The 26483-nt window shown below is 47.8% G+C and overlaps 1 protein-coding gene across 1 annotated transcript in view; it reads right to left on the bottom strand.

Moving 5' to 3' along the window:
• LOC148478247 (cell adhesion molecule DSCAM) overlaps positions 1 to 26483 on the bottom strand; it is a gene marked incomplete at its 3' end in the record, with an annotated part of 235003 nt that overhangs the window by 175055 nt on the left and 33465 nt on the right. Inside the window, exons 6-9 of the mRNA XM_088455734.1 lie at positions 23162 to 23437; positions 19948 to 20226; positions 12508 to 12627; positions 6459 to 6632 (exon numbers count right to left, since the gene is read on the bottom strand). Coding sequence (XP_088311860.1) covers positions 6459 to 6632; positions 12508 to 12627; positions 19948 to 20226; positions 23162 to 23437 — 849 coding nt within the window. The remainder of the gene's footprint in view (positions 1 to 6458; positions 6633 to 12507; positions 12628 to 19947; positions 20227 to 23161; positions 23438 to 26483) is intronic.

Below are 26483 nucleotides of genomic sequence, written 5' to 3'. Positions count from 1 at the left end.
GAATACCACAGTGGGCATAGTGGTGCGTTCTGCATGGCTAGCTCAGGCCTGACCACTGGGCAGGGGCGCCGAGAGGGGGGGGGGGAGCGGGTACAGATTACCCGGGCCCGGGCTTCCTGAGGGGCCCGGCAGGGGCCCGGGGCCGGCGCCGCTCCCCCCTCACAGCAGCCCAGCACACAGCGTGTGCTGAGCAGCAGCCACAGCAGTCTCCTATGCCTGTACGGGGGAGCGATCACACTGATCGCTCCCCCGCACAGGCATATCGCCTTGCGCCGGGCTGTGGGGGCTCAGAGCGCCACCCCTCCCCAGCGCGCCTGCAAATCTTTTTTTTCTCGGCAAGGGGGCGTGGCCACGCCTACCACTATTAGGACACACCCCCCCTATTACCGGCGCATGCTGACCAGTGGCTATAAGGCTGAGCACACAGTGGGCATAGTGGTGCGTTCTGCATGGCTAGCTCAGGCCTGACCAGTGGCTATAAGGCTGAGAATACAGTGGGTGAGTGGTGCGTTCTGCATGGCTAACTCAGGCCTAACTAGTGGCTATAATGCTGAGCACACAGTGGGCAAGTGGTGCGTTCTGCATGGTTAACTCAGATCTCACCAGTGGCTATAAGGCTAAGCACACAGTGGGCAAGTGGTGCGTTCTGCATGGCTAGCTCAGGCCTGACCAGTGGCTATAAGGCTGAGCACACAGTGTGCATAGTGGTGCGTTCTGCATGGCTAGCTCAGGCCTGACCAGTGGCTATAAGGCTGAGCACACAGTGGGTGAGTGGTGCGTTCTGCATGGCTAGCTCAGGCCTGACCAGTGGCTATAAGGCTGAGCACACAGGGGGTGAGTTGTGCGTTCTGCATGGCTAGCTCAGGCCTGACCAGTGGCTATAAGGCCGAGCACACAGTGGGCAAGTGGTGCGTTCTGCATGGCTAGCTCAGGCCTGACCAGTGGCTATAAGGCTGAGAATACAGTGGGTGAGTGGTGCGTTCTGCATGGCTAACTCAGGCCTAACTAGTGGCTATAAGGCTGAGCACACAGTGGGCAAGTGGTGCGTTCTGCATGGCTAACTCAGGCCTAACCAGTGGCTATAAGGCTGAGCACACAGTGGGTAAGTGGTGCGTTCTGCATGGTTAACTCAGATCTCACCAGTGGCTATAAGGCTAAGCACACAGTGGGCAAGTGGTGCGTTCTGCATGGCTAGCTCAGGCCTGCCCAGTGGCTATAAGGCTGAGCACACAGTGGGCAAGTGGTACGTTCTGCATGGCTAGCTCAGACCTGACCGGTGGCTAGAAGGCTAAGCACACAGTGGGCAAGTGGCGCGTTCTGCATGGCTAGCTCAGACCTGACCGGTGGCTACAAGGCTAAGCACACAGTGGGCATGACCTTTTTTGGGGGTGTATCGCAGCCTGCGCCTGAGATCCCGTACGCCAGGAAAACTGCTGTTGTGTCCCGCGGCCATTCTTTGCGACCGTTGGGTACTCAGAAGACCAATAACTGTTGGATATACGTCCGATGATGCGTCTTTGTACGCAGTTACTTAGTTTTGCAAAGCTGCAGGTGGGCGTTTCAAAGCATTCTTCAGCGTCTGCGACATTTGCATGTTCCCGCTCAGCAGCTGCAGGATGGGATCGCAGGTGCTTACATCTCCCAATCAGGCCCTTAGTCGTCTAATTTGGGACCTGATTGAGAGAGGGACGCAGGAGAGAGCAGATGCATCTGTGGACGCAGCAGCTGTGAGAAAATAGGAGTAATGCTGCAAGAGGCGTCTTGTGTAAAACAGCTTCTGTGATCCGCTGCTGTGTCAGGAAATCTGCGTGGGAAGACACAAACCCTGGCCTTGGGACGCCTACAAATACTCTCCGTCGCTGCCCCTCAAGCATGCTGCAACTTAGGGGGCGGCTGCGAGTGATCTGTGCGGCATCTGTGCAGACGCAGATCTCTCACCACCGGAGATGGACGTCAACTATCGGATTTCTGAATGAGGCCCTTAGGGGTCTATTTACTAAGCAGTGTTATGATATAGAGTGAAAAGTGATAAGTCTGTGATAAGGTACCAGCCAATCAGCTCCTAACTGTAATTTTTCAAACACAGCCTGTGAGATGACAGTTGGGAGCTGATTGGCTGGCACCTTATCAGTTTATTATCACTTTTCACTCTGTCTCCTAACACTGCTTAGTAACTAGACCCCTTAAGTCATTTAAGACCTGATCCCAAACTATAGCAGCTGTGGGACCAAAACAACCAGGAATCTCAATCAAACCTGATTACTAACCCTCAGAGCCTGAACATGTGCAGGTTACACTGAGGACAGTGACCTCAGCTAGTGTCCGGTCATCAGCTGACCGCACTTCCAGCCATTCGGTTTGAGAGTTGACCCGCCAGTTACGGATGTGATCACATACATCTATCTATGCACTACAAGTCGCATTACACAGAACGCGTGAGAGCAGTGTGAATCGGTAGTACCGAGCGTCTTCTGATTAAAATGATATGCTGCATGCCTATGTTCTGTGTGACTGCGGGTGCATCTGCATGCAAAATGCTACGTTACGGTGTCAGCGACTGTGACACTGTAATGTAGCATTTCGCATGCAGATACACCCGCACACAGAATATAGGCATGCCGCATATCATTTTAATCAGCAGAAGCTGCTTGTGCGTCCTATTCACATCGCTGTGTAAATAAGGTGCATGTGAATGTAATACATCGCACGAGAAGACGCTCAGCACTACAGAATCACACCATGGCATGGCCATGACTAGAAGGGCTGTATAACGTGCAAGGAGGCTAGATGTATGAGGGCACATCTGTATGTCCGGATGCACTCACCCATCTCTCATTATATTATGCCCTCATCTCGGTATCCTCCACTCACTCCACCGGCACAAACTTGCTTGGGAACAGGATTTGATTAAGAGCTTTAGACCTGATTCATTACCATTCGCAACTGCGATTACGCTTGCAATCGGGCGATTTTTGCTTTCTGCGCATGCATCGCAGTGCGCAAAATGGCCACTGCAATCGGGAATGTGATCACAGAGCCATCGCAGAGTGATTGACAGGAAGTTCTGTTTGTGGGTGGTAACGGGGGGTGGTCGGCAAAAGGTACAGGGGCGTGCATAGATTATCCACTGCGATGCCTACGCAGCTGGAGGACTCATGGCGTGCGCTGAAGTTAGCAGTTCCTGAGTAAGGGTAGAGATTGTGCAACTGTTCGTGAGGCTGCGATGGTACTCGATGTTACCGATGGCGTCGCAGTCCTGCTAAACATTACGGATGTGTGTAAAGTAAAGTGGGCGTCCCTGTGTAATGCTGCGACGGCATAGCGAGCGCAAAGGATTAGCATACTATCGCAGCTGAAATGTGTGTGTAATCGCTATTGCAATCGCAGTTGCGATCCGTAGTGAATTAGGGCCTTTGTCAGGGGAAGACTGGTAAGAAATATGGGAAAATAAGGCCATGAGTGCAATTTGTGTCAGAATAAAAGAGAGAAGTTACAAATGATGATGTCCGTGGTGGGTCAGCCGGAAGGATGGCTCCTTTCTCCATGTACGGTGGACTTCTCCCAAGCTTACACCACTCTGGTGGGAATAAGGCATTTGGTAAGCTCCCTTCTGGTCATAAATATCCCGTTCTCTCCCAAATTTTTCCTTCATCCCCAAAGAGCACGTTGCGCACCTATCACCGATATAAATGTATCATATCAGCTGTCACCCGCCTGGAAAACCTGGAAACAATCACTTACTCCTACTTTACTCCCTATGAAGTCCAGGCTCTGGTCCAAGCACCAAATGGATTTCTCCAGCAGCCGCATTCCACAGTGGGTGCACTGGGCGCTCCAACCCCAGCCCAACAGCACACAATGGATGGGAGCTGTGGGTACATCGCACTAAATCACCTAAAATTTGCCTCCTATGGCGAAAAAACCCGCAGCGCTGTAAGAGAGCGACTCTCTTAAGAATGACTGTGTACGCAATAGAGTTTAGAGGGAGCGCTCACTTCCCTCCGCTGATAGCGGCCCGGGCTTGGTGCTCCGTGTTCTGCCAGTAATATTTGGCAGAGACCTGTCTGTCGGGTAACAGGTGTAGATACAATCAGACACACACAGCTGGCAGCATTGGGAATGGCACAGGGACTGTGTGTAAGGGTGACAAACCAGCCCTAGCCACCCTAACACAGAGAAGGGACGGGCAACAGTCCTACAACCGGTGTTTCCCCAATGACATCCCATCTATTTCTGTTATTACATATCAGCAGGGGAACACAGCACCGCACACCCTGCACCCATAATATTACTTACCTCTCTGGAGTCCCACGTCGGCGCGGGGGTCCGGCACTGTAAAACGACTGGAAAATGGCCGCTGCGGCCATTTTCCTGTCGTTTGCGCATGCACAGTACAGGGAAAATGGCCGCCGCGGCCATTTTCCCGGTGACCTGTGCATACACTATAGACTCTGGGTACACTCTAGTGTCCAGAGTCTATAACTCCGGCGCTGGCCGCACTGGCGGCCGTCGGGCGGAGAGGAGGGGGCTCGTGTTGGAGACTGCACACAGGCCCCCTCCTCTCTAGAAACGCCCCTGCATATCAGCACTGTACTGTACTTCCTTAGCTCTAAGTGTAATATTAATTCCATCAGGTACATACAGCACATTACCATCCGCACTTCCGGGTTCTCGGATTTTATTAAACAAACTATTGGAAAAATGATGCTTTATATCAGCTAGAATCGTACCTGTAATAATCGGGGAGGGCCTGTCCTGAGATCAGCACATGCAGAACAGTAGGATGGAGCACCCACTGCCAAAACAAGACAGGACAAGCTTGCGCCCGTGGATGGATCCAGCGTACAAAATCTTTGTCAGTAAAATAATCACAGACAAAGACATGTAGATAGATACAAGAGTCAGATATGACAGGGGCAGACAGATATAAGATGGATATATCGGTCAGCCATAAGATTAAAGTGTCCTCTGGTATCTGACGCCAAGGCGTCAGCAGCAGAGACATCAGGTCCTGTAAGGTGCGAGGTGGAGCCTCCATGGCTTGGGTTTGTTTTGGCAGCACATCCCAAATACTCAATCAGATTGAGAACTGGGGAACTTGGAGGTCAGGTCAGCACCATGAACTCTTTGTCATGTTCCACAAACCGTTCCTTAACAATCTCTGCCGCGTGTTAGGGCGCATTATCCTGCTGAAAGAGGCCTCTGCCATCAGGGAACACTGTTGCCAGAAAGGGGTGTACTTGGTATGTAACGTTGTTCAGTGAGGGGGCGCGTGACACAGTAACATCCACATGAATGCCAGGACCCAAGGTTTCCTAGCAGACATTGCCCAGGGCATCACACTGCCTGTGCCAGCTGCCATCTTCCCATAGTGGTGCCATCTTTTCCCCAGGCAAACGACGCACATGCATCTGGCTGTCCACATGATGTAAAAGAAAACGTGATTCATCAGACCAGGCCAACTTCTTCCATTGCTCCATGGTCCAGCTCTGACGTTCACGAGCCCATTGTAGGCGATTTCAGCGATGGACAGGAGTCAGCATGGGCACTATGCCCGGTCTGCAGCTATGAAGACCCATAGGCAGCAACTACCTTGCACTGTGTCTTCTGACACCTTTCTATCATAGCCAGCATGAACGTTTTTAGCAATGTGTGTTACAGTAGCTTTTCTATGGGATAGGACCAGACAGGCTAGCCTTCACTCCCCACATGCATCAATGAGCCTAGGGCGCCTGTGACCGGTTCTCCTGTTGTCCGTCCTTGGACCACTATTGGTAGGTACTAACCACTGCATACCGGGAACACTCCGCAGGACCTGCTGTGTTGGAGATGCTCTGACCCAGTCCCCTAGCCATTACAATATGTTCCTTGTCACAGTCACTGAGAACCTTACGTTTGCCCATTTTTCCTGCTTCTAACACTTCAACTTCAATAACTGACTGTTCACCTGCTGCCTAATATACCCCACCGCATGACAGGTGCCATTGTAACAAGATTATCACAGTTATTCACTTCACCTCTCAGTGGTTGTAATGGCTAATTGGTGTCATGGATGGATAGATAGATAGATAGATAGATAGATAGATAGATAGATAGATAGATAGATAGATAGATAGATAGATAGATAGATAGATAGATATTTGGATACAGATATTAGATAGATAGATAGATAGATAGATAGATAGATAGATAGATAGATAGATAGATAGATAGATAGATAGATAGATAGATAGATATTTGGATACAGATATGAGATAGATAGAGAGATAGATATGAGATAGATATGAGATAGATAGTTTTATTTATAGGTAACCATAATCTTTCAAATAAAGATACCTTAGGTTTAAGTTTACATGATAAAATAAAGTCTCCCCACATATTTTTGTACTTCTAAAAACAACTTGTGCCGACAAATATATTCCTGGTTAGCAAAAAAAATAAGTGGTTCCGTTTCTTACTTTTAACCGTGAGATACATGGACTTGCTGACGTCCGCTCCCACATCATTGCTGACCTTGCAGAGGTAGTATCCGCTATCTTCCTCCAGGATGTGTTTAATCAGTAAAGAACCATTAACAAGGAGCTGTATGCGACCATTCAGGGCGATGGGTTGAAACTGCGGAACTCCAGCACCTGCAGGGATTGAGATACGCATTAGACATGGAGCACGATGTGGGTTTCCAGCCGCTATGGAACAAAGGTCCCAGCAAAACCTGCCGGCACTAGGTACCCAAAGGTTGCTGTAGCAACTCCCAATAAAGCATGACACTTCTGCCTGTACTAATACTGCATATACACTAGCACTACTACTATCACAGGTAGACCCAGAGACAAGACTCGCAGGGAAAATAATACTGGACGTCAAATCTCTCTGACTCGCTGTTTCCACCTAGTGAAACTTTGATGACAAAACAGGTCGTAGTTCAGTTATACTTTATAGAATTTGAACAGCTTCAGATACGAGCAGTTTTACCAATTCAAGCCTGAGTGATGTCACTAGTTCCTAGCCAATGGATGGGCTGCATTCTGAATGTGCGCTATGAATGGCTTTATAAAATCCTATTTACTCAATGAAGATTTTTTTTTTACATTTTAAATTGAAAGTTAAGAGTTTTTTTTTTTTTTTAAATGGATCCTTTGAATTTGGCTAGAGGTGATTTATGGATCTGGTTAAATAATAAAGATTTGATGGCACCCTGGGAACACTGGGCCTGATTCATTAAGGATTGCTATTATTATTATCCTTTATTTATATGGCGCCACAAGGGTTCCGCAGCTCCTTACATAGTACATAGACAAATAAGTGAAAAAGCAACAGGTGACACAGTACAATACAATGCAGGACAAGGACAAGGTCTGGGATGCTGTCGGTTCAAATACCGGCGCCGAAATCCCGACAGGTCGGGATCCCGGCACCAGTATCCTGACTGTCGGCATCCCGAAGGTAAGTATCGGGGTGTTAGTTGGAGGTTAGCGTTAGCTAGTGGGGTTCACATTAGGGGGAGGGTTAGGGTCAGGCAATCGGGGAGGGAGAGTTAGTATTAGGGTGCGGGGAGGGGGGTTAGGTTTAGGCACTGGGTAGGGGGTCTTAGGTTTAGGGTGTGGGCAGGGGGAGGTTAGATTTAGGCACTAGGAAGGGGGGTTTGGGTTTAGGCACTGGGGAGGGTGGGTTAGGGTAGGGGTAGGGAAAATACTTACTTTAGTGCCTATGGGTGTCGGGATTCCGGGTGTCGGTATTCTGAATAGCTGCATCCCGACAGCCGGGATTTTATACCCAACCCCAAGGCCTATATACAATTCTGCATTAGTGATCATAACACTCCAGTAAGCAACCAGGTGTCAGGCGCCCGAGTGAAGTGTAGATGACAGTATAAGGAGTAGCACAAGAGGGTAGACGCCCACTACCGCTATCTCACATCCGTAACACCTTGCAGTCCTGCGTATACATCAGGAACATGGAGTGACATCGGCCTCTCACGCACAATTACAACAGGTCTGACCTTACTCAGAAATGTCTAACCTCATCGCACGCAGTGAGTACACAAGCTGCGTATGCCGTCGCAGTGGATAATATATGCTCGCCCATGCAACGTTGTTCACACGGACAGGCACGCCTGCATATCTCCTACCACTCCCCCGTCACCACCCCCAAACGCTGACTTCCTGACCCTCGATCTAAAATTTCTTTGTACAGTATCTGCGTAGGTGATTGCAGTGCAATAGCAATGCCAACTCACGCACGGGCACTGCGATGCATACGCAAGTGCAGTGCGCACCATCAGCCGATCTGCGTACACTGTTGCAGCTGCAATCCGTAACAAATCAGGCCCACTGTACACAAATGTTGTTTAAGGCACAGATGGCTCTATTTACTACAATCCGCATTAAAATGCAGATTGTAGTATGATATTACCGACTGAATTTGCATTGTGATTTCAGGCAATATCACAGGGATTTATTAAAAATCCCTTGCAGGGACAGAGCTTGCGATAAAGCTCTGTCCCTGCGAATCCCCTCCGCAGCCTTATCGCGGTATTTTTCGGAAAAAAATACAGTGACAAGGTGCCTGTGCATGCGCCGACCGCGATCGCGAGTCCCCCGCCAGCAGTGATCAGCATGTGGTCTGTTTAGACCGCACAGCTGATCACTGGGGCCGGTTCCCGGTTCTGATCTGCCTGTTAGAGCGGAGCAAGAGTCCGGTAACTGGGGGAGACCCTGGATAATGCCACCTCCAGGTGGCGTTATTATCACAGGGCTTCCCCCGGTATTTTTTCACATTTTATTTTTAGTAACTTTGGCCAGATCACATTTCCCATTACAATTATGGGAAATGTTATCTGCTTACTAAAAAATATGTGATAATTAGGGCTTGGAGTAGAATTTTACGAATTCTACTCCAATTGCCCTTTAGTAAATATAGGTGATACTAAAATAATGTGAAAAGGGTGTGAAAACACCCTTTTTCACTTTATTTTAATAAAAATAATGTTAATAAATAGAGCCCCAAATTATTAAACATATTGTATAAAATTACCTGCAGGCTGTGTGTATAAGGTGTATATGAAACAAATGCATTATGTGTAGATTTGGGTCCCATTCCCAAGATATTTCATTATGGTATTCAAATATTCCAAAATACGGAATATTCCAATATAAAAAATACCCCTGGTCCCAAATATTTTGGATATGGGAGACTCGTCCTGTATTCTCCTTGGAGGTCATGGCCCTGGGCAGCATATACAAATATTTCACTCATGCTTTGTTTCTTTACACCTGAGATTATTGAAGGTTTGCATTTCCATTTTCTAAACTTGAGCCGTAAACATTTTAATGAGCATGAGCGCTTGGTGATTAAGCTTTCCACTGACTTTCCTGAGGGAATGGAGAAATTACAATGGTTACAGCAGAGGGCAGACACAATATTAAGGCACAGACTTCAATTATTTCCATCCAGTGTTCAGGAGAACTGCTCTGCAGAACTATACAAAGCTCTGCAGGAAAGCTGCTCTGCCTAACTACACAAAGCTCTGCAGGAAAGCTGCTCTGCCTAACTACACAAAGCTCTGCAGGAAAGCTGCTCTGCCTAGCTATACAAAGCTCTGCATGAGAGCTGCTCTAGCTAACTATACAAGGCTCTGCAGTAGAACTTCTCGGCCTAACTACACAAAGCTCTGCTGGAGAGCTGCTCTGCCGAATTATACAAGTCTCTGCAGGAGAGCTGCTTTGCAGAACTATACAAGGCCCTGCTGTAAGAGATCTGCTCTGCCTAACTACACAAAGCTCTGCAAAAGAGCTGCTCTGCCTAACTATACAAAGCTCTGCAGGAGACCTGCTCTGTCTAACACAAGGCTCAGCAGGAGAACTACTGTACTCTGCGTAACTACACAAGGCTCTTCCCGAGATCTGCTCTGCCGATTGAGATGCCCACAGGCCCTGGCACGAATCCGCCAATATGCACACAAAGCGGCACCATCGATCGGAAACATTGGCCGCACCATCGTACATTATAGCGATCCTACGATTACTCAGAGTGTCCGTTGGAACTTGGCCGCCAATGCCAGTGGAGCTCAGTCTTTTGATACAGCCCCCAACACCAACATGTCCACAGCTTTTAGCCACCCCTCCAGGAATGCCTACAGAAATTGCATGGGTCTAAATGCAATGCCTCTCCGCCTACCCCTGGTGGTAGCCACCGGGACACATGTGCAGAATTAAAACCCCGAGCGTTTGCGTCTGATGTTTTAGTTCCGTCCGCCTCTGTACTGTATAAGGCCCACTGTCTTGTAGGTATCTATAAGAAAACTGGCCAATAAAAGTGAGATTTTGAAGCGTATAATACAGTAATATAAAGGAGTAGACGGGCACTGGTGGTCCACTGGGCAGTGCATGGTGGAAAACAGAGAAGACAGCAAACATACACAAGTCATTATTATTATTCATTTTTATTTATAGGGCCCTTACAGTGCCATAAATATTACATAGAGACACAGGACAACCACGAACTGGATGATGAAACCAAAGACAGTGAAGGGGCAGGGGTAATGGAGGGTAGGATAGGGAATTGCTCTTATAAAAGAAAGCAATGATGGGGGCACAAGGGGGAGGGGCAAACAACACTCAATGAGCCTACAAAGCCGTTCAAATGTGCCCTAGTGCCAGGCATAGCGCTGGCAGGAGAGAGCAAAGGGAGTGGGGTCATGCCCGTGAGGGAGGAGAGCAACTGGGAAAGTGACCTGCGAGAGAGGGCAAGTGGGCGGTCAGAGGTGCTGAGAGGCGGAGAGCTATGAGGGCTCATTGGCGGAGGTTGGCAGGATGTCTGATGGAGCGAGGGAGTGTGTGAGAGGAGGTGATCAGAGTGGAGGAGCAGACTGGGTGGGAGACATGAGGTCAGAGATGTACAGTAGGAGAGAGTGGAGCCATTGAGGATGGAGGAGTCTATACTGTATTCTGTGCTGGATGCGAAGCCAGCAAAGTAAATGAGAGGGGTAACAGCATTATACATTGTAATATTATTATTATTACTACACTTTATTTATATGGCGCCACAAGTGTTACGCAGTGCCTTAAATAGTACATAGACAAATAAGTGAACAAGCAACAAGTGACACAGTACAATGCAGGACAAGGACATGGTTTGTATACATTGCAAGATTAGCGATCAAAACACTCAAATTAGCAACAAGGCGTACGTAACCAGCTGTTAGGTGCCCAGTGAGGACTAGATGACAGTATCAGTAAGGAGAAGCACATGAGGGTAGAGGCCCTTATCATGAGCGCTTACATTCTAAAGAGGCGAGGCAGACAGACAGGGGTGACACAGATGGGGTACACAGGAAGGAAGGAGCATGTAGCAGCGGGTTAGAATGAGAGCTGGAAGGCTTTGATGAATTAGAGGGTATTGAGAGCCCGTTTGAAGATTTGTAGAGAGGTGAAGAGTCTAATGGGAAGAGGGAGAGAGTTCCAGAGGTGGGGAGCAGCAGGGGCAAAATCTTGGAGGCTGTAGTGGGAGGAAATCGTCACTTGGTAGGAGAGGCGGACAGCAATGTGAAGGGAGATGAGGTCTGAGATGTAAATGAGAGAGGAATGGGTGAGGGCTTTCTAAGTGAGTATGAGAACCTTGAATTGGGTTCTGAAGGGGAAGGGGAGCCACTGGAGGGCTTGTAGGAGAGGGGAGGCAGATGTAGAATGTTTGGAGAGGAAGATGAGCCGAGCAGCAGCATTAAGGATAGACTGGAGAGGAGAGAGATGGGAGTCAGGAAGGTCAGAGAGGAGGAGGTTACAGTAGTCCAATCTGGAGATGACCAGTGAGAGGATGAGAGTTTCAGTAGCATCCTGGGTGAGAAAGGGTCTGATCTTGGAAATATTTTTGAGATGGAAATAACAGGACTGCGAGAGGTGCTGGATATGTGGTTTGAAGGCAGGGGCGTTTCTAGAGAGGAGGGGGTCCGTGTACAGTCTCCAACACAGGCCCCATCTTCTCTGTCCGGCGGCTGGCAGCGCACTGAGCTGTGCGCGGCCAGCGCCGGAGTTATAGACTCTGGGCACTAAAGTGCGCCCAGAATCTATAGAGAATGCGCTGGTCACCGGGAAAATGGCGGCGGCGGCCATTTTCCCTGTACTGCGCATGCGCAAACGACGGGAAAATGGCCATGGCGCCCATTTTTCAGTCGTTTTACAGCGCAGACCTCCGCGGCGACGTGGGACTCCGGAGAGGTAAGTAATATTATGAGTGCAGGGTATGCGGTGCGGGGCCCCTCTGGACCCAGGGGCCCGTGTTCCCTGCACACCCTGCACCCATTATAGATGGGCAGTGTGAGGTTATATGGGAAGGTGGGAAGATGATCAGTTCGGTCTTAAACATGTTAAGTTTAAGAAATTGCTGGGACATCCAGGAAGAGACAGTTGGAGATACGAGTGATGAGAGGGGGGGGGGGTGGGGGGGGAGGTAGATCTGAGTATCATCAGCACAGAGATTATATTCTAATAGACACAGCACGAAGGCTCTTACCTTTGGAGTACTTCCACACAATAGTAGGCACAGGGTAACCCTCGGCAGAGCAGTTCAGAATCACAGCCTTTCTGAAAATCCCGTCCTGATCGGTGGGTTGGACCACGAACCTAGGAGGAACTTAAAGAGATTGGAGAGTTCAGCATCTATAGCAGAAGAATACCATTCAATTTTCTCCCCAGATGTCCCCAATACGCTCTCTGTGGATGATAGATGCCCAGGAAGCGCTCATTATTACCTGTCCTATATGTAGTGAGATGTAATGGCGACTGACCCATTCATATATGTAATAAGCTAATGATTTACGTACATATTTAGCAATTTATTATTACATGTAAAAAAATCTCAACAGTGTTTTTAACTGCTGTAAACCGTAAATTGTAAGGCCTTCTTTTAGCTATAATCCGTATATATTGCATGGGAAAACATTTGCATTGACAGCAATACTCGAGGCACAATTTAGTTACATAAGGTACAATAAAGTATTTTTGCTACAAGTATATAAGTAAAGGTATGAACATAGAAGAATAAATAGGAAAAGTAATTACACAAAATGAGATCCTGTAGTAAAACGGTAGTGTTGTGCTGGAGGATATTGGAGTGTTGTGAGCCGATTGTGACTCGCCATAAGCCCGGGCGCACACAGACAACGCGGCAACCAAACTAGGCCTAAAATTGTCATCCAAATACAATTCATCTGTTAGGTAACGCATTTGGCGAAACTATCCGATAGCTTCAAGATCAATAGTACACAAACATCAGATCTTAATATGTCAGGTCAGCCAGAAGCTGAGCACGCTGGGCCTTGTAGTTCCACAACTGTTGGGAAGGTACATGTTGCCTCTTCCTGATCTAGAACATTACCTATGCCTGCATGTTACATACGAGTAACGAGAGCCAGTATCCCATCTGATTGCCTAGCAAGTGCGGGGCTGGTGGTAGCCTAAAGGGGAAATCAGACACAAGCCCTTTCGTTTATCAACCTCCTCTCAGCTCATTAACACGCACAGTATAAAATGCTTATAACTTAGCGCTATTACAGTAGGCTGCTCGCATCTGCTGTGTACAGGCTGCCAGCACAGATCAGCCTCTGAGACAGGTCCTGCAAAGCAGCTGGAAGCTATTGGCCCACAGTGTATAGTGTCTTTGTGTGAGGTCAGGCAGCCTAGCAATGAGTGACGTCGCTGACAGCTACATGTCCATAAATATTAGAACCTCTGTGACGTCATTGATTTAGGGCTCCCACATGCCCCCCTCTTCTCAGGGCTGTCCTAACTCTTTAACTAGCAGTCTTTATTTTTTTTATAGACCCGTCAGAATAGGCTCCTACATGTTTGCCTAGTTATTAGGACTTAAACGAAGAATGGAATAGATGTTACAGCAGGAGTCACATGGATTTGGCATTTTTGTCATTTAAAACGGGGGGCACTGCCCTGATTCCCAGTGACACTATAGATTGCATTCTCGTGACTTTTGTCCCAGCCTGTAAAACAGCCGCCTGCCACTGCTGCATTTGGGCAACAGCCCAGGCACACAGACAATGACAATTCCAATAGGGGTTGTTTATTCAGGAAGCAGCCCATCTTTCCACTAGTGTTTGCAATGTGTCCTTAGTATACAAAATGTCATCTAGATGTAGGAGCCATAAAACCAGGGAACACAAGTGTACCTAAAACCCCCGAGTCTCAGGCACAGTCCTAGGTTCAAAAAGTGATAGCAAAGAGGACAGACAAGATAACAATCAGAAAAGAGTGTATCAGCCAATGGTACATTGAAGAAGTTGCCCATACCAGCCAATCACCTTCTGTCTGTCTGTGCTAGAAAACAGCTAAGCTGTTTACCCAGCAAATGATGGTTGTTCATAACATTATCTGTCGTCTGGCCGCAGGTCCCGCTGGCCGTGGGCGTGCCCCCTCCCCGCGGCCTCTGTTGCAAATGACCGGTGGTCGGTTGACCACCCGCACACACAGCACGATGCCCCAATATATCTGCAGATATATTGGGCATCGGCTATGCAGCACAGCCGATGCGATATGTCTGTGAATAACGTTGTTCACAGACATATCGCTGGTACACACTGGCCGACACACACAAGATATATTCGCCGATCAATTGGTCGGCCAATATATCTGCCAGTCTGTACCCAGCATTAGAAGCGGATTGGTTGCTATTGGTAACTTCTCCACTTTATCTCTCCCCAAGATCTGATAAATCCCCCCATAGGTGTTGGAATGAGCTACACTGAAACGGGTGGGACAGCTGAAACATGTCACAAAAGAATTATAACAATAACCAAATATTTCACACTGTCTAAAAAAATTGGTGTTTTTTTTTATTATTTTATTTTTTATTTAACATATATCAATCTGGTTGCCCAAGATGACAATTGGAATTGCTCATATTTGCTTAGGGTTTTGATTAATGTTCATATCACAAGACTCCACCCACCACGACCGTTCTGCTATCATGTGACCACCAGGTGGCGGGGTTATTTTTGCAGTGATAACCCTATATATTAGCGGTATGCAGTCGGGTTGCCGAGGGTCGAAATGCCGACTGTCGGCTTCCCGACTGTCTAATTCTGAAAGGGGACAAATGACAGGCATCGAAATACAGATGCCTATCATTATCCCTACGCCGGGAGCCCGACGCCTGTGGGAGGGAGGGGGGGTTAGGGCTCCGGGGGGGACTTAGGGTTAGGCACCCCGCCGGGAGGGTTAGGGTAGGGGAAGAGGGGGTTAGCATTAGGCACCCCCGGGGGGAGGTTAGGCTCAGACACCCCCCCCCCCCCGGGAGTCTCAGGTTTAGGGTTCGGGGAAGAGGGGGTTAGGTTTAGGCACTTACAGGGGGGTTAGGGTTAGGCACTATGGGGGAGGTTATGGTTAGGCACCCCTAAAGGAGGGTTAGGGGGGGGGAAAGGGTTAGTTATAGTGAACATACTTACGATCGGAATTTTGTACGCCGACGGTGTTCCGCTGTCGGCATTTGACCCGTCGGACATAGGTCCGGCGGTCTTTCATACCGATCCCATATTAGCCACATGCAGTAGGTCAATTTTGTAAATGGAAGTTACAGGAGAACCTTCTAGAAAAACGAGCGTCTGCCTCACGTAAGAGAGGCACAAGGAGTGCTGATAGGGAAATAAAACAAGTCTATGCTGGATTGCACCTTCCGCTCAGTGTTTCAGCTAATTTCCAGTATATGACCCGAGGACACAAAGAAAATCTAAGCGCCGCGTCTCACACGAATGTCATAACAACACCGCGCTCGCCCCTCTTCCGGTTCTAGATATAGCATAAAACAGTCAGCTAGACGTGCGGAGAATACTGTCGTGTCTCCATCTCCTTATCAGCCGGGCGGAGGTTGCTGCAGGAGAAACAATGCCAGCCAGCTAAGGTTGGTCGTTCCTAAGCAACTGTGCTCATTTCCATGATGGCTCCCCATTCCTCTGGGCTCAGCAATGACCTCTGCACACCCTCCGGAAGAAAACACAGACATTCTATGTAACGTGAAGCTATTTGTTCAGTTGCAAAAAAACAAAAGAAAAACAATTGTTCCTACACCAAACAAAAACCATTTATAACCCCAAATATTATTATCAGTCGGGTTACAATGCAGAGATTATGTTACTATACCAGAACTTTCCTGTGCCACATTCTATTTTATTAGTATTATTTGTTTCTTTGCACTGATATATTACTTTAGATACAATTAAGTACATTTATGAAAAACTGAGCATGGGCTGAAGCTGCTATAACCATACAGTGACTGTCTTGTGTCAAGCAGTGATGGGCAACAGGCGGCCCTGAGGCCACATGCAGCCCACCAAGCCTTCATTTGAAGCCCCCAGCTCCTTCCTGTTCTGTTGTCATATTTTGTTTGTTAAAGTATGCGCACGGCACCTCTTCTCTGTACTGGGAGGGCCTGGGAGCAACCCAGCATGTCCGGGGGTGCTGGGCCCGGCCCCAGAGTGACGTAACGGGGGCGTGTTATAAGACAACGCCCCCTTTACTGTTAGCCACACCCCTTTTTTGGATAAGCACCCCTTTGGCGCGCAGATGTCCCGACCATTGGACCACCACTGTTGTGAGGTCTACATTTACCAATAGCCTATCAGATCAAATGGGATTATTTACAAAGCACAAAGAGCGAGGACGTGCTGTAACCCATAGCAACCGCTCAGAGATGAGATTCTCTGAGATTTCAGCACTGTAACGAGGAGAGCAGGAATGGGCGTAGTGCCAGATTGCTAGGTTCACTGTGCAGGGAACTTAGGGGTTAGTTTTTGTTGGATTTGCCCGAGCCGCTACAGAGGTTCCCAAACTTCGATATTACAGTTCAGGTTTTAAGGATATCCATGCTTAAGCACAGGTGACTTAATTAGTACCTTAGTCAATTTGATTTAACCAGCTGGATTCAAGCATGGATAGCCTTAAAACCTGGACTGTAATGGAGGTGTTTGGGAACCTCTGGTCTAGCATATAGCAAGAATTTGGGAGAGTGTTTAGGGGTGGGGGATTTGTTTTTTTAGCTGAATGAAATGGACCCTTAGCACCTCTCTGTGGAGAATGATCTTTATCTATAATAACTGAGAATTCCAGACACAATGTGTCACTTTGAGATGAGACATAGGTCCTCATTCAGAGATGTTCACTAATGCAGTCGCAGCTGTGTGACAATATGCACATGTCGCAGACTCCGCGGAAGGCATTCAGATGCCCGCCTGCGATCTTGCCAAATCCAAGCATCTGCGTACCCAGCATCGGTCGCCTTCGGTAATCACCTTCCTTGAGTAACCCTATGGTCGTGCAGAATAGCCAAGTGTCCCGAGATGCCAGAGCCATGTTCACTGTGTACGGGATCGCAGTCAGGGGATGTGACACTCCCCCAAAACGACGCACCTGCGTTCTTTGCTGCCACTTCTCGTTACCTGCCCCAAACGCTCTCTGAATGTCAGTCATACTGCGAGTAAATGGTTGCTGCAAGCGACTACGGTAAAGTACCTTTACGCATGCGCAGTGGCGCCTAGATGAATGCGCAGTTTACCGATAATCGCTCAAATGCGAAAATATCAGCATAGTACACCACTGAATCAGGCCCATAGATAGCTACAGATGTGCCCACATAGACCTATCCTCAAATAGCCCCGTTTAGCGCTCTAGGGACTTTGAGACTAAGCAATGCTAAAACACCAATCCTAAGTACCTGCAGTAGGGCCTGATTCAGCGAAGCGTATAAACCCGATGGTCTGCCTACAACTCCAATGCGCATGTGCAGAATGGGCCCCTGTGCGCAGTGCCCCCTGAGTTGCAGCTTGATAAACAGGCTGTGGCCATTTGGGGGAGGGGTGTGGGCGGTGGCGGAGCGTGTCACCCCCATTTTCTGGAAGTGCCGAGGACAGGGCCTGCGTCTTCTGATGCAGACCTCAGGGTTAATCAGAGGGGCGATGGTTTTACAGATGATTGGAATGCTGCGTTTCAGGGCATAGCACTGGGATCTGCGATGCCTCCTGCAGCATTAGCATTTTAGCTGTACAGTATTGCACCGCTGCTGCCCTGTGGCTGTGTAATACCGTACAAACTGATTCAGGCCCCTAGTACACTATAAGCGAATGAAGGGCCAAATGTAATAGGGTGAGAGTTAAGGAAATGTGAGAGATCATTAGCAGTTGGTCACATTTTATCTTGAAAATGGGAAAACATCTGGATGAGAGTTTAAATTGTGAGAGTTTTTTGAGCCTAAAAATCTGCCAGTTTGCCTGTTCTCTGCATGGGTGCCGAGAGGGGGGGGGAGCGGGTACAGTTTACCCGGGCCTGGGCTTGCTAGAGGGCTCCTCTCCCAGCTTAGCGCCGGGCTGGGGGGTTACAGCGCTCCCCTCCCCAGCGCGCGCTGCAAAACGGAATTATTATTTTTTTACAAAGGGGCGTGGCCACACCTCCCGCGATTAGGCCACGCCCCCTCCTTTACCTGGGCCCGGCCGGGCTCTGTACGGCCCTGGCTCTCTGACTATTACTTTGGGCGAGTTTAAAAAGTGTGAGATTTACTGCTAAGCTGTCACATTTTCTAATCTCTCAACTCTATTAAAAAGTAGCATAATGTAGAAAGTTGCACAATGGAGGAAAAAGTAAACATACTAGGATAAAAAATGCAAATGTCAGATACAATACATACAACCCACAACATGCATCGTTATACTTAACTCGTAACCTCATACCAAATCCTTTGCTACAAAAATACAATTGCTAAGTACCTAATGTAGTACTCTGTAAGGGTGCCCATCCACTAGACTATTTATGTGAGCGATTGAACGATAACGATATCGTTATTGTTTATAAATCATTTGCAAATCGTTTGCAAAAATGTCTAAAACGGCCAGCGATGTGCGCTCCCGCTGGTCGTTTAGACATCTGTCATTGGGCAAATATGTTGTACAACCTGACGATAACATCAGGTTGAGCATGTTTGCAGATGATTGATGAGCCTGCACTGAACGACTGCTCGTTCAGTGCAGGCTCATCACAGACTGACAAACGACTGCACGATTACAATGTCGTAATCGCGCAGTTGCTTTCATGTCTGCTAGTGGATGGGCACCTTATGTAAAGTGAGATGCAAAATTGAGGAAAAAGTTACAAAACTGAGGAAGAAGAAAGCAGTCTGTGTAAGAGGCAAAGGACAAGTCTGACACAAGTGATCTGTGACATGCATGTATATGCTTGATCTGTCACTTTATACTAATTCCTTTGCAACTAAAATATAATCCTAACTACCTTGTACACAATATGTGAACGAAGTAGCAAAGCTGAGAGAAGAAAAAAAAAAAAAAGAGTGCAGCGTGGGAAAGGCACTAGTCGTCTCTCGCCATACGGCACAAAAAAGATAGTTGTGCCAGCACACACCTGCATTTACTTGCAAAACTCGCTGCTTTCATCTATAGCCAAGCACTGATAAAACCTTCCAATCGGTGATTAGAACACAGATCAGCAATATTAAGCAGCAACTAGAGGGTGCCTCATATAGGAGTTGTCCCTTTAGCAAGTTCCCATTGCCTTGCCAGCGCTATCTCCCCTGGTACACGCTGCCACTCACCATACCGCACATGCAGGAGGAGGGTTGTGCGGGCACACAGGGGACACCAGAACAGTTTTAGTAAGGTATAGTTATTAACCTGTTTCAGACAAAATATATCTGTGAATCAATTTAACAGCCCAGATCCACCCACATCAATGTCCTTTTCCACTGAGACATGCCTCTTTTTGGCAACGCAATTTGGTACTGTGCCATGATAATTGTGCCAGTCAGGGCATATGCACCCTCTTCAGTAATAAATGGTTGAATGTGGACTGCAGGACTGGTCAATGCAGCTGACTTGTCGGCTGGAGTGGCAGCTGGGTAGAGGGAAGTCACTATGTGAATGGACAACAACTGACACACTCTTACCTCTGACAATCAGCTGGCTTTGGTGTTCTACAGCGGCTGCTTCGTTCCGTGCAATACAGGTGTAATTGCCATTGTGCATCAGAGACAGATTAGAGATCCTCAAAGAGCTGGTAAAGTCAATATTGTCAATGGTGACCCCGAGACTTGCTGGGATGGGTCTCCCATCCTTCTGCCAAGTGATTGTAATCGGTAGATCCCCCGAGACCACAACACATGGGATGAACACTCTTTGCCCGATTGAAAATCTTTGGGACTCAAACGGCTGGATAAAGGGGGGCACTGCAAGACACAAAGGCATCAATTCACTTCCAGTTGTAAAAAATGACTACCCATGTTTTATATAAATATATACCAGATATCCAGGTCAAGCTTAATGGACCCTGAAAATAGAAAGGACTACTCTACCAATGAACCATACTTTAGGCTTTGGTGGAGTTTGTAGTGGTATTTACTCTGATATGAGAGGTCCTTGAAGGGCTTCAACAGTCCATGAGTGAAACTCGCTCTTCTACTGGGGCGGCCTATTTTTTAGTTATTAGGTGTGGTCATGATCTCCCCTCTCCCAAGTGGAAAGGGTGAAGGGGGAGGAACATCAAAATCACGATTACATTGCTGGGTCACCTAGCCCTCAGAGGAACCCGCCAGACTGGGGTGACTAGAGATTTATATTTTATTTCAGCTTAGTGAAAAACCACCCGAAATAACATTTGTCGTTTTGGTGGAACTCTTTACCTTTCAGAGATGGACCATGTCCCCAGTGACAAGTTCTCATCACAAATACCCCAACACGGAGGAAAAGCACAAAGGATTTCAAATAAGGGCATGTTCCCCTGTATCTACTTATACATTGTAGCAGTATAGTGACCTCTGGTCGCCTGCATTGTATCATGTCATCTCATAAAGCAATTCAGTGTTTATAATGGGATTCTGCTGTGATAGTGGCTAATTCTTGCTTCAATACCATAAACTTCATGTCCTTCTTACCACAAATGTTTCGTGACATCCATTAGTGATGAAAACACCAAGGTGGACTTTAGTATTGCCACCTGTCAAAAACAACCTACTATTAATTCATTAAGAACCAATGACATCACTGAGGCACCGTGAACATATCCTGCTCCACATTACAAGTACAGCAGCAGAATGGTGAGGTGCCTTCAGAGCCACCTCAATGTCACCACCACCACCACAACAGATTCAGCCAAACCCCTGTAGGAGCATGGAGACATACAAAGTAAATTGGACACATACAGTACATGTGCTGATACCATCCAATCAAGCGTCACCTTCACTACCAAAGCTACGGTAGGGTGGCCATTCCCATGGGATGAACTCTCCTTTAAAGTGTAACGGTTTCCAGTGGTGGAACTACTGTACCATTGGCGCAAGGGGTGAGGCTACCAAGAGAATGAACGTAAGCATACAACTTTAACCAGTTAAGATAACTGACCGGGCCATTAAAAGCTGCCTTGGGGGTATAATACTAAGGGCTCTATTTATTAACATTATTTTTACTAAAATAAAGTGAAAAAGGGTGTTTTGTGTTTTCACATCATTTTAGTATCACCTATAGTTATTATATGGCAATTGGAGTAGAATTCGTAAAATTATACTCCAAGCCCTAATTATCACTTATTTTTAGTAAGCAGATCATATTTCCCATAATTGTAATGGGAAATGTGATCTGGCCAAAGTTACTAAAAATAAAAAAATACCAGGGAAAGCCCTGTGATAATAACGCCACCTGGAGGTGGCTTTATCCAGGGTCTCCCCCGGTACTGGACTCCTGCTCTGCTCTAATGGGCAGAGCAGAGCCCAGAGCCGGCCCCAGTGATCAGCTGTCTGATCTAAACAGACCATATGCTGATCACTGCTAAAAAAAATAAAAAAACTTACCAGAGTCCAGGGACTGGTGATCGGGGCTCCGGTGATGTCCTCCCTCCGGTCAGCTGGTCTCCCAGCCTGAACTGGTGCCCGGTCGTCAGCTGATCAGGTCCCAGTGCAGTATGGGATGTCAGCTGACCGGAGCCACGGAGGACATCACCGGAGCACCGAACACTGCAGGTAAGTGTAATTAAGGTAGTCGGGGTCCGCGATCGCGGGGGGCGGGGCTTAACGACAGTCGGTCGGCGCATGCGTCGGCACTTTGTCACGGTATTTTTTGCGAAAATATCGTGATAAGGATGCGGAGGGGATTCGCAGAGACAGAGCATTATCGCAAGCTCTGTCCCTGCAAGGGATTTGTAGTAAATCCCTGTGATATTGCCTGAATTCGCAATGCGAATTCAGTCGGTAATATCACACTACAATCTGCATTACAAATGCAGATTGTAGTATTTAGGGCCCTCTGTGATAATAGTAAGCAGTGATAAATAGTGATTTTAAACAATAAGAGACTACCAGTTGTCAGGCCTATCATAAGCAAATGAATGGGCCTTGACACCACATGTTTTCTGCAATAGAAGCAGGGGCGTATCTACCCATTGGCTAGGATGGCACTCGCCAGGGGCACCGACCAAAGGGGGGACGCCGTCCGGCAGTGCCACCAGCAGCCAAGGGGTGGACAAGTCCCCCGGCCCCACAAGTGCCCTACACAGTTTACACACAGCGCCAGGCACTGAAATAGTAGGGGTGGCCGCTACAGGGGGCACTTTATGGAGGGGTGCCCGCTACTGGGGGCACAATATAGGGGTGGCCACTACTGGGGGCAATTTATTGGGGGTGGCCACTACTGGGAGCACTGTATAGGGGTGGCCACTACTGGGGGCAATTCAGGGGGGGTGGCCACTACTGTGGGCACTGTATAGGGGTGGCCACTACTGGGGGAAATTTAGGGGGGGTGACCACTACTGGGGGCACTGTGTAGGGGGGTCTACTACTGGGGGCACTGTATAGGGGGGACTACTACTGGGGGCACTGTATAGGGGGACTACTACTGGGGGCACTGTATAGGGGGGACTACTACTGGGGGCACTGTATAGGGTGGACTATTACTGGGGGTACTGTATAGTGGGGTGGCCACTACTGGGAGCACTGTATAGGGGGGACTACTACTGGGGGCACTGTATAGGGGGGATTACTACTGGGGGCACTGCATGGGGGGCTGGGTGCCAGTCCATTACATTGCCAGGGGCGCTTGAATCCCTAGATACACCCCTGAATAGAAGAACAACTAAATGGCCTAATGACTGTGTAATAATGTTGATTGCATTACCTTTCACTGTAACGTGGACGCTCTGGCTGGTGGATAACTGCAGCTGGAGCCGAACAGTGCAAACATATTCCCCTTCATCCACATCCTTCTGCACATCAGAGAGCTTCAATGTTCCATTGGTCTCAAAAGCTACCTGCCGATGGTTGAATGGAATGAGATTGGAGTTCTTGTACCACTTTATGTAGTAGTATGGATATCCAATCACACGGCAGTGTATATATGTGTCCCGTCCCGCGATTGCTGTGATGTTTTTCATTTGCCGAATGCTCGCTGCACCTAGAAAACCACAGGGAAGCACTATATAATTCTAGAATACAGATGTGTAAAGATAATGGAGAGGTGGATTCTAAACCAAAGATAAAATTCATACTGTAACAATAAGGTTTATATTTATAATACAGAGAAAAGCCATAGATCTGGTAAAAATGGGTCTTTTTGCCAAAGATACAGCTTCTCCCTATATAAGAAGGCTCCGCCCGGTGACCGCTATTGATGGGTATCGCCGTTAATAGCCTTTGATGGTTACCTCTGTCACTTAGTTTATTTAAGAAAGTTCAATTCCAGTCCACTACACAAGCCAGGTTACATATGCGCACATAAACCACACTGTGCCGGCGAAGCATTCACTTCAGACATCACTCAGCTGCGGGAGCAACGTTTTATTGGTCATTTTCGGTCACAGATTTCCTAACGTTGCTATCACAGGCGATTGTTATATAGGCTCGCTAATCTTTTGTAAAACAGGTCTTCAATCTCCAACATAAACCCACAATCTTTGACACCAGTTTGCGAGTAACCTCACATCAGTAATTGATTCTTTCTACTAAACAACTCTCAGTTTTTGACATGATGTGAGGAGAGGAATGGAGGCAACAGGAAACCACTGTCCCTGTCACATGCAGCCCTGCCCTCACTAACACATTGCTTATCTGCTGATATACTCTGTGCTGCTGGGGGGGAACCCTGCTCCTCCCACTACATAACTCTCAGTCTTTGGCTTCCTGTTGCCTCCATTCCCCTCCTCACATCATGCCACTGTCCCTGTCACATGCAGCCCTGCCCTCACTAACACATTGCTTATCTGCTGATATACTCTGTGCTGCTGGGGGGGACCCTGCTCCTCCCACTATATAACTCTCAGTCTGTGGCTTCCTGCTGCCTCCATTCCCCCATTACACATCATGTCACTGCCCCTGTCACATGCAGCCCTGTGCTCACTGACACATCACTTATTTCCTTAAATACTCTGTGCTGCTGGGGATCCTGCTCATTCTATTATATAACTCTCAGTCTGTGGCTCCCTGTTGTCTCCATTCCTCTCCTCACATCATGTCACTGCCCCTGTAACTTGCAGCACTGTCCTTACTGACACATCGCCTGATATAATCTGTGCTGCTAGGGGGACCCTAGCACCTTACACTACATAGCTCTCAGTCTTTGGCTGCCTGATGCCTCCATTCCCCACCACACATAATGACGACAGCTCGTCTTACATGCAGTTTTGACTTTGCTAACATAGGGCCTAACATAGGGTCTGAACGAGCGAACAAAACTTGCGGTCGTTTTTTGGATAAATATGCCCCCTGGCCGCTTGCATCCTACGTCATGTCCGCTATTTATTAGATTAATCGAGTACATCGACCAGCGTATGAACTGCTCGCTATTCTTGTGGTTGGTTTTTGCTACCACAATCTTGCGAGCAGTTCTGGCTATAAAATAACCCAGTGACGTGGTCAATGATGCTGCTGTATCAATTATGCACACCCATAAAACGCCCGTTGTGACCGTTAAGCACGCCTGCGTTCTGATCTCCACTCCCCGTTTTCAAGCACCTTCCCCTGTTACCACCCACATACGCCTCCTCCTGTCACTCAAATTAGCAGGCATTCGCTATTTTGCGAGCACATGAATTTCGACCGCACTGACTGGTTCGCGCATGCGTATAACGATCCGTATGCATGCGCAGTTGGGCAAACATCGCTCGGAGCGAACGAGCGGCCGCTTACGAGCGGCTCTGAATCAGGCCCTTAGTCCCATAAGTTCACTGCCTCCTAAGAAATACCCTTTTTTCCTGAAATATGATGTGCTGCTGTGGGCATTCTGATGACCTGATATGTTGCACATTTGTCTATGCTAACCCACTCCTACAATGAGGACCTGCTGGGGTGGAGATGAGGACTGCATACAATAAGGTGCTCAAGCTTCAGCCAAACGTATTTCTATGGTTGCTATTGTGACTTAGCTTAATAATGATTTGCAGCACAAGGGGGCCTTCAGCAGATCCCGTGAGAGATCCCACCACGAGGCCTAGCTGCTGTGTCTTACAGGGGGATCTCTCTCAAGCCTTGGAGAGAGACAAAGTGGAGAAATTGCACAAAGCAACCAATCAGCTTTTAACTGTCATTTCAGAAGACTGTGTTACATGACAGAAGCTGATTGGTTGCTTTTGGGCAACTTCTGCACTATTTCTTTCTACAAGGCTTGACACGTCTGCCCCACAGAGACAAAGGGGGCATACTGTACATACCGTCGTGCCGCATCAACAAAACACACTGTACATACCGTCGTGCCGCATCATAAAGGAAAACACACTGACTTGTAATCTTATCATGTAACACCCCTCTATGATAAAGGTCTCCAGTAACCATGTCACCATTTCAATATAATCATCGTGTCGACGTGCTCTCTGTCGACATAATGGCCGCGTTGACATCCTCATGACCACATTGTGAATGTTGACACGGTCACTAGTGCCGACCTAACATACCGAATCCCTCAGTAGATCTCTGGCTGGAGAGCGATGCTCACAAATAAGTGACAATGTCCATCCGTTACTGTAATTAGCGCTTCGCTCGCGCTTCTCTCTGGGCCTGAAAGCTAAAAGCTACAAGTTGAAAATAGAGGACAATGAATAATAATTCTCTAAAACGCCTCTATTATCCCGATGCCTACAGAAGGGATATTAGAACATTCGTGTGTTTACAGGCAAAGATGTGAATGTACAAAGACGTCTTACAGTGGTGTCAAATTCAGGCCCTCCAGCTGAAGTGGAACTACACATCCCAGCATGCAGTGCCACAGTTTTGCTATTACGGCATGCTAAAACTTTGGCAGGGCATGCTGGGATACGTAGTCCCACAAAAGCTGAAGGGCCAGAGTTTGACACCACTGCGAGTCTAACAGATTGCAAGCAAATGTAATGAATGTCTATGCTAGCCAATTCTTTTATACGTAAGGTATTAAAAAAAATAAAAACAGTTAAAAATAGGATTATTCCTATTGGCTACTGATGTAACCTGCGTGTGATGGATAACTAATACAG

Source organism: Taudactylus pleione, unplaced genomic scaffold (genome assembly GCF_031769625.1).
Source record: "Taudactylus pleione unplaced genomic scaffold, aTauple2 ptg000668l, whole genome shotgun sequence".
Taxonomy (NCBI): domain Eukaryota; kingdom Metazoa; phylum Chordata; class Amphibia; order Anura; family Myobatrachidae; genus Taudactylus; species Taudactylus pleione.
This window is presented reverse-complemented; position numbering and strand designations above follow the sequence as displayed.